At 46.6% G+C, this 9,239-nt stretch overlaps 2 protein-coding genes across 3 annotated transcripts in view; both read left to right on the top strand.

Annotated features, from left to right (window-relative positions):
* The window catches only part of Wdr20 (WD repeat domain 20), a 65,564-nt gene that overhangs the window by 44,239 nt on the left and 12,086 nt on the right, over nt 1-9,239 (top strand). The window lies entirely within an intron of this gene.
* The window catches only part of LOC116080398 (WD repeat-containing protein 20-like), a 6,754-nt gene continuing 6,136 nt past the window's right edge, over nt 8,622-9,239 (top strand). Inside the window, exon 1 of the mRNA XM_031356762.1 lies at nt 8,622-8,746. Within this exon, the coding sequence (XP_031212622.1) occupies nt 8,622-8,746 (125 nt within the window). The remainder of the gene's footprint in view (nt 8,747-9,239) is intronic.

Consider the following 9,239-nt stretch of genomic DNA (forward strand, 5'->3'; position numbering starts at 1 on the left):
AAAAAAAAAAAAAAAAAAAAAAAAAAAAAAAAAAAGATGTGATTTTTGATTTATTTTTTGTTGTTGTTTTGTTTTGTGACTGGGCTTTGCTGTGTACCCCTGACTGGCCCAGAACTCATTATGAAGACCAGGATGACCAGGAACTCACAGACACAGAGATCCTTCTGCCATTGCCTCTCAAGTTCTGGGATTAAAGACATGCACCACCAACATCCAGCTTTTAACATGTATATTTTAAACAAGAAAATACAGAATCCCAGACATTGTTCACATCATTGGTCAGTTTCCTACAGATGGAATGATGTGGTGGTGACATGCCCTCAGGCTACTCCAATTACAGCTAAAGCTTCTGTGTGTGTGTGTATTTGACAGGCATTTGGCTAAGGGGTAGCTTTCATGCTCTTGAAACTATTTCTTATACAGGTACCTTTGACTTGGTTAAAAGTGAATCAAGAGACACAGGTTTTGCAGTGTTGTATGCACTAGGGTCTCGGGCACATCTGTCAGTTCTGTTCAGAGGGGAACTTGAGCTGTCTGTTTTACCCGTTAATAATATGTCAGGACTTTTACATACCAGACAGAAGTTTGCAAATAGATTGTATTTAGTCACGCTGTTACAGTGGCTTTTCAGTTCCAAGTAGTAGCGTGTACTTGGTCCTTTTCCTCTTCTGTTCCAGTATGGCTTTCCTAGGAAGTGGCAGAGGTGCAGTACCCTTGCTGAGGTGGACACTCTGGATTCTAATCTCCACCTTGTTACTCAGCCTTTTAGGAAAGATTGTATTACATGGGTTTCATGTCGAAGGATGTGTGCTTTGCCCTGCTGCTTGGTTTCAATATCATGTACATGGAGCGGGAATGTGCTCTCAATTCTAGTTTGTAAGAAGTAATTTTTGGAAGGAGAAGAATAGCCCTGAACTTGATACACAGCAGTCACAGCTCTGACTCTTTGTAGTCCTCATGGCAGATGCTGTCTGCGTGTCCAGTGTCATCCTGGGTCCTTCTAGGTTGACTGGGAATAAACTTGCCCTTTGAATTGACAGCTGAAGAGAAAAACCATTTAACCCTATTTTCCCTTTAAAGAAAAAAAAAGAAGAAAAAAAAACTTAATCAGAAAAGAATCTGTTTACCCAGGTATTTTTACTGATGTCATCTGATTTTTAAGTAGCTGAGTGATTTCGTTTTTTATTTTTTATTTTTGTGGGGACTTGAGGGAGGAGGTACAGAGCCGCTTTCCTCTGCACTCTTAATAGAAGCTAGAGTTGGAGTCATTGTGGGACTTTGTGTTTGGGTAGAAGAGCGTGTGATGGAGTGGGAACGGATTGAACCCTGTGCCAAGTTGTTGGTAAACAAGACCCAGAGGCAGTTCTGACCGAGGATGGCACAGAATGCCACTTAGAGAACAAGAAAGGATTGTGTGCTGTGCTGGGGGGGAGGGTTGGAGGCTGGAGCCCACATGGCCACATCAGTGATGGAGCTGCAGGACAGAAGGCGGCTCCTCCCTCTTCATGATGGAAGCACAAGCTCTTGTCTACTCTTTGATTGCAGTTGGAAATGGCTATTCAGAGTGCTAGGACTACTGTTTATGCGTTAATGCTAGGCTGGCATTTGGAGCTCAAAATTGAAAAGTGAATTGTCTTTACAAGTCTTGGTGGTATGAGTCCATTTCTTAGGCACAAGGGCTGCCCAAGTTTCTCAGAGTGGCAGGAATGCTGGGAAAAGGTGTCCCTGTGTCTGCTCAGCTACACTTAGCATCAGCGTGTGAGATGGAGGTTCTGGGATGGGTACACAGGAGGGGAATGGTCTTCACTTCACAGATGAAGAAATCTTCAAAGAGGTGCTGAGTGCCTTGAGCACATCAGGTGACAAGTTCATAGAACTATCATGATAGAGCTGGAATCAGAAATTAACTCCAGAAACTCTCAGCCTGGCCTTCTCAGCAGCTCAGTCAGTCAGGATGATCGGGGAGACTGTAGGCTTGTCCCTGCCACCGCAGGAAGAGACTGGTGCCCTAGGGACTGCTGTGCTCCTTCCTTTCCTCTGCTTCCCAAGGGCTGGCATCAACGATGTGTGCCACCACACCCAGCACATGTATTCTTTAAATATGTGTCAAATAAAGACTGTTTTTAACCTTATTTATTTTCTGTCCATGAGTGCTTTGCCTACATTTATGTCTGTATGCCACATTCATGCCTGGTGCTGAGGGCATCAGAAGAGGAGTCAGATCCCCTGGAATGAAGTTACAGACAGTTGTTATTAGCCACCATATGGGTGGTGGGAATCCAACTGGTCCTTTGCAAGCTTTTAGCTACTGAGGCATTTTTCCAGCCCCTCCTACCCCCCATTAGGCTGGTAGCATGGGGTAGTTCATTGTGAGGCCGAGGGCTGAGGTAGAAGGATCACTAATTTGAGGCCAGTCTGGGCTGCGCAGAGATCCTCTATCTAGAAAAAAGTAGGGGTCTGAGAGGTTCTTGTGGAATATAATGCTGCTCTGGGTAGGGGCACTTGTGAGGACAGGAAGAAGGCCAGGGTACCCTGCAGACTGAAGAAAGCAGGGTGAGCCAGGCATGGTGTTGTGTGCCTGAATCCCAGCCTGGACTTCAGAACAAGGCCCTGTCTAAACAAACAAACCAGAACAAAAACAGAGCTTCTCTGTGATTGTCATTTAATAGAACATGAAATGACAGTAGAGTGAAGCTACTGGGTGGTGTGGCAGCGGTCACCAGAAAGAGGAGTTACTGCTAAATTACTCCTGTCCTGCCAGCGGATTTGGACTTATGGGGGGGAGCTTTTGATCAAGGTTCAAATGTGGCTTTTAGATCTCTTCTCACTTTTAGAAGGTGGATTGGAGAAGGAAGAGACCATGAAGGTAGCAAGCCCAGAGAAGAGGTTCTAGTGAGTGTCCAGGAGAGAGCAGGGGCTTGAATAGACTTGACAGTTCTCTACTCATTCAGCAGACCCTGACCCTGCAGCAGCAGATCTAACTGCCCTTTGTCCTCCCTCTTGGGGGGGAGAGGTATAAATAGCAGCAGCTCTCACACACTGCTGGCTAAAGAGGGTGACCCATTGTGGTGTAGGAGGAGGTGCTGTAAGCTGGCAGGTGAGAAGTTTTGTCAGAACAAGTGATGTGTTTCAGGGTGAGTCTCTCAGGAGGAGAGGGAGGCCACACACATAAGGATCTAGACACAGGCCATTCCTGCTGCAGGGGTGGCAGGTAAACCATTTGGGATAGGAAACAACACAGAATCAGGGAGCCAAGACAAGAGCTTGCAGGCACAGCAGTATGAGGTGAGGAGTGAGCATGCAGGGCCTGGTCCAGGCAGAGTTGCTTAAAGAAGCCTGGATCAATGGGGATGGAAAGACAGTCGGATTGTCAGGGGTTATTTTTAAAGATCCTTCTCTCCCTCCTTCCCTCCCTCTCCCCCTCCCCTGCCCCCTTTGTCTCTGTGTAGTCAGTGCCTGAGGAGGCCAGAAGAGGGCATCAAACTCCCTGAAGATGGAGTTACAGGCAGTTGAGAGCTGATGTGGGTGCTGGCAAGCCACTGAGCTTATTTTCCAGTTTCAAGATGTTTAGGAAACTTACTCTGGTTTCTTCTTAGAGACTGAGTTGGAGGGAGGTATTAATAAGGTTCTGGCTGTCACTGCATTGAGTGAGGCTGGAAACGGAGCCAGAATCCGCAGGGAGGACAAGGCTGCATTGTCTACTTGGTTTGTTTAAGAAACCTGCAGATACTTCAAGTATGGATCTTAAGGACAGGCTTTCTGTTGGTTGGTTGGTTGGTTGGTTGGTTGGTTGGTTGGTTTGCTAAGTGGGGAAATAGATGGGCAAGGTGACTCAACGTGTACAGTTGCCACGTTAGCTGACTTGAGTTCCATCCCTGGAACGCATGTTGTAAAAGGAGAGCCAGCTCATATTCTGACACATGCACACACAAAACACATAGATACATAAATGTAACGAAATTTAAGAAGGGATAAAAATTTGAGTTGCCAGCATGTGATTACAGCTCTGAGATTCCATGCAAGGGTCTTTGGAGAGAGTATGCTAGAACTAAAAAGTACTTGGGATTGAGCTGGCCATACTCCAGGACTGTAGCCCTCTCATGCCATTCCTCAGAACACCAAATAACCGGTTAAAGCCCCCACACCAACAGAATTCAGTAGTACCTAAACTCAGACCCACACCTGCAAACAGACGAGGGTTCAGAACAGCACTCTGCTTGCATGCTGTGGGTCTGTAACTCACTGCTCTTCAGCTGGCAGATGGGGAAAGCGCTGCATGTAGAAGATGTAGAAGAGTACTGCAGCAGATGTTGTAGAATGAATTGGAAGGATAAACTTTTTTAAAAAAGTTTTGTAGGGTAGAGACTTACCATTTGTAAGGCAGAGTGGGCCTGCTTGTCAAAGCCATGTGGTCTCTCTGTGTCTCCCTCACGGGATTCCTTCCCTTGCCTACCTGCTGCATTCATGAGTACGTAGTTGCATGCCCTCAGTTCTGATGTCTGGTACTGGTACATAAAACTTTCAGATGTGTGAAGAAAATGGAATTTTAAGTTCTTCATATGTACTGGAGATAAAAATAGGTAACATTTTTATATCTGAAAACAAGTATATTTTCAAAGGTAATTTTTTTTGCCTGCAAATTAGAACTATAGGAATTTTAGGTGCTTGTTTATAGAAAAACTGGAAAATAGAAAACAAAAAGCCAAGAAAACATCACTTATAAATCCTAGTGCTTATTGTTAATCATTGTAGCCTCCCTCCCTCCCCTCCCCTCCTGTCCTCTCCCCTCCCCTTTCTCCTCCTTCCCTCCCCTCTCTTTCCCTTCTTCTCCCTCTTTTTCTCTCCCCATCCCCTTTTTTTCTTTTTTCTTTGGGGGTGGGGACAGGGACGGGGGTAGGGACAGATGGTTGTTTTGTTTGTTTGTTTTTCTGAGACAGCCCTGACTGTTCTGGAACTCACTCTATAGACCAGGCTGGCCTAGAACTCAGAGATCCGCCTGCCTCTGGCTCACAAGTGCTGGGACTAAAGGCGTGCGCAGTACCTTACTTGGCTTCTTCCTACCTTTCCTAATGGGATAATAGCTGGAGGATTCATACTTTCCCGTAGAGATGCCTGCTGCCCTTGAGTTTGCCCTGGTCACTCTAGGACTGAACAGAGGGGAGCCCCTGGCACTGTCCTGTTCCTAGTGTTGGGCCTATTCCCAAACACTGCAGACTCATGCAGTTCTGCGTGCTTCTGACCAGAAGGAAGGGAGTACCCAGTCCTTCTAGACTCTTCTAGACTCTTCTGGGAAGTAAAGTCCTCAGCTCCTTCCTGCCTCTCCCTTTTCTAGTTTCTTAAAGTAGATCTGAGGTTTCTGTTTATTGTTTCTTGTATGTATTTTGCCACATGGTTCATCAACAAGATGGTGGTGTCTACCCAGACATTGTGGTCAATGTTTCTGACTTGATGGAGCACCCAACAGTTTGTTTATGTAACTACTGGTTATATATTGGGAAAAAAGTATTACAAAGGGACACTTGTTATATTATAATAACCAAATTTTTCTTTGTAAAAGTTCTGATTTGGGATATATCCACAGAATGGTGACTTAAAGGAATTTTGAAAGTGTTTTTGCAGCCGGGCGGTGGTGGTGCATGCCTTTAATCCCAGCACTTGGGAGGCAGAGGCAGGTGGATTTCTGAGTTTAAGGCCAGCCTGGTCTACAGAATGAGTTCCAGGACAGCCAGGGTTACACAGAGAAACCCTGTCTCAAAAAAAAAAAAAAAAAAAAAACATGACCTTTTTGGTATAAAGGCTGGGCTGTGTAAAATTTTATTTTGTTTTGTTTTTGAGACAGTCTTGCCAAGTTCTCCTAGCTGGCCTGTGGCTCCCTGTGGAGCCTGGCCACCATGCCCACGTTCTCTCTGTGAAAATTTAATTCTGACATTTATAGAATAAGCTATTTCAGGTGTTTTGCTTATTTATTTGAAAGCTGGGCATAGGGCACTTTCTGTTCTCTTTGTTACACTCAAAGTAATAATAACCTAGAACAGTTGGAATCAGTGACTGTGGTGAAGGGGACTGCATGTCTCACTGGGGTGTGGTGTAGGCTAGGCTGACACTCTGTTGCAGGGAACTTATGCTGGTAACCACTGCAGGCTGGGCTTGAGGCCAGCTAACATTTGCCATGGGACAGAGTACAGCTAGCCATGCTGGAGTCCCTCTGAGAAGCACACTGCTGTGTAGGAGCCCCTTGAGCTCCTGCATCTGTCCCCTTACCACCAGTCCCAGGTCTTGTCAGCATACCTTTCAACAGCCTCCCTGTTTTGTCCACTGACTCCCACCAGATTAAGAGGCGTCTCTTAGCTGTCCTCCATCCAGCCGTATCATCACCTCGAATCTGCTATGTGAAAAGGGATGGCAGTTTTAATTGATGCTGTATGAATGTCTTACATATGGGGTACAGTCAGTGCTGAGAGAGGATATGAATGGATTGCTGACCTCTGAATTTCTGTTTCTTCATGGGCTATACCTTTTGATAGAGAAAGTAGGCACTGGTGGGAACATAATTTGTTATAGTCTTCGAGGGAGGTAGTTAGGCTGCCCCCCTAAAGTTTATAACCTGTATGTGTACTAATACTTGTGCAAACTGCCCTGGGCTCAAGGTCAACAGTGGTGGCTTCCAGCATCAGCTGAATGTCCATGTGATTTGTAATCTCAGAAGAATTTCTGAAATTACAGGTTGTGTCACTGAATGGGAAAGCAGAGGTGAGAGTTGTGCTGTATCTGGCAGTTATAAGGGCACGCACTCTGGATAGACGAGCTAGCCCAGTGATGGGAGGCAGTTGTAAGGGCACGCACTCTGGATAGACGAGCTAGCCCAGTGATGGGAGGCAGTTGGTCCTGAGTGCAGGAAAGAGTCCAGGAGAGGCTTTCTGCTCTAGTCATGCACATGAGTTATCAGTGTCTTCACTGTCGAGGGTTGTTTGGAGCCCTTTGGGGTTTGGTCTGTCACTGCTCACACTGGTGTGCCTAGTCCTCAGGGCCAGAGGGTAGCAGTGAGAGCTGCATACTGTAGCACATGGGAGGGAGCGCAAATTTCCTCTGTCATTTACATGCACAAATTGGCATAGGGTGATCGGAGTGTACACTTTTGGTTTGTGAGTGGAATTTCTTTGTAATGCATCTGGTCACCGCGGTAGCTCCAGGAGAGGCACCATTGCTGCTGTCTTACCTCTCTAGCACACTTTTGGCTGGACTTTCTTACCAGGATTACATTTTTTTGAGTTATAGTGGAATTTTTCCATTGTACTTTAAGGCTGTAGTTAAAAATTTACTCCTAATCTTACTGCTAGAAGCTTTCCTGACCTTAAAATTTTCCACATGTAATGGAGTAATAGTGATTGGGGAAAGTGGACTAGGATCAGGCCAGCAGTGTGGCTCTAACCCTGAGCTCCGTGACAAAGCCCTTCACAGGGAATCCACACCCTGAGAACATGCCCACCTGGCAGAGTTGTGTGCCCAGGCTCAGTGTGAGGAGTGCTGGGGCAGCCTGACCTTGAGTCTTGAGGCTCTGGGGAGCTGGCGGTCTCTTCCTCTCTGCACCCTCCTAAATCCTCTTTCCCTAAAGGCTATGTGTGGTCTAGCCGTGAAAATTACCTGACCCTTGCTAAGAAATTACGATGGTCTAATGGAATCCTGCGCAGTAGTGTTAGGTGTTTAGGCTGCTGACGTTAGCATAAGGTGGGCGCCTTTGATAGGCAGGTCATCAACAAATAGGCATCATAGAACAAAAACAACAACAACAACAATAGAAAACGGTGACAGTATCCCCAAAGGCAGTCCTTACTGGTCTAAGGTGCCAGTGAGCAGTGGTAGCTGACAGTCTTGGCCTAACATAAGAACTTAGGGCTCCAGGGCTCCATGCTGTGTGTGGACATTTGGGCCCACGGTTCCCTGCCAATGATTTAATAGCAGCCCATTTCTTATAAGGTCTTCCCTTTTTGCATGAGCTTGCATTTCTTTTCTGTCCTGTCTCTTACCTTTGTTCTTACTGCTATTGCTTCTAGTGCTGTGTCTGAGTCCCAGATCCTCCTGCATGTAGCACCCAGCTTCCCCGTTCTTTCTTTTAAAAAAATCACATCATTTCATTTCTATCATTTTTTTGTAAAAGCAACACACATTGCTGAAACATGGTCACCAGACCAATTGGGCAGATGGCTGTAGCTCCAGTCCATACCAGTGTGCCCTGAGATTCATGTTGGGGAACCCCAGCCAATTAGGTAAAATGGAAGTGCTTAAGCCCTTGGGGCTGACCCAGTAAAGAGACTTTTTGGCAGTTCTGTGGCAGGATTGGGAACTTGTGGTTATTTCTGGTAATGTAATTTCTAGACTACAGCCTGTGGAGGATGTGTGTCCTAGACAGCCGATAGCAGGGTCTGCACAAGGAGGCCCTCCTTCTGTATATCTTGAGTGGCATTTGTGTCTTGCTTTCATTAGTTTAGTTTTAAAGACAAGACACTGATACAAGCAGCTAAAGAGGCAGCTAGGTCAGTGGACCAGAGGTGAGATGGAACACAATGGTAGGGGTAGAGCAGACCCCGAGCTAACCTCCATCCTGTTCCAGAGAGGTGGAGGAGATGTGGGTAAGATCCTCACAGGCCATCGTCTGGATTGAGGAAAGCCACAGTGAGTCCAGAGCTGCGTCCTGCCCACCCAGGAAGTATGCTGTCAAGTCCTGTGTTCTGCTGGTCACAGGCTGCAGGTGACTCCCTGCCCTTGAGCAGCCACAAAAAGGGACAATGGAGTCAGCCCATGGCCGCAGTGACAAAGGCAAAGGAAGCTGTGAGGACTGAAACTTGTGCTGTGAGTCCTCATCAGAGGAAGCTGCTGTAGTTGAAACAAAGCATACCGCTGCCCCAAGGGGCCAAGGGCTGTCCCCCCCAGTGTTCCCCGGGGCCTGATACCTGGCACACAGTAGGCTCTCAGCAGGTAGTTATCAAATGACTGACACCCAATTGCAGCTCTGGGACGGCCTCCTGCACCACACTGGCCTAGCTGACAGAGGATAAGTGTGGAGTGCCTGGATGGACCATTACCTTCTTACTGAGAAGCAGAGAGGTTTTTCGGGAAAAGTAGACCGTAACTTCTCCATTGTGATAACGTGTTCTCTTTGTCTTCACAGAGACTAATAGACAAGTCACGCGTAACCTGTGTCAAATGGGTTCCTGGTTCGGAAAGCCTTTTCCTAGTAGCCC

This window comes from Mastomys coucha, unplaced genomic scaffold (genome assembly GCF_008632895.1).
Source record: "Mastomys coucha isolate ucsf_1 unplaced genomic scaffold, UCSF_Mcou_1 pScaffold6, whole genome shotgun sequence".
Lineage (NCBI taxonomy): Eukaryota > Metazoa > Chordata > Mammalia > Rodentia > Muridae > Mastomys > Mastomys coucha.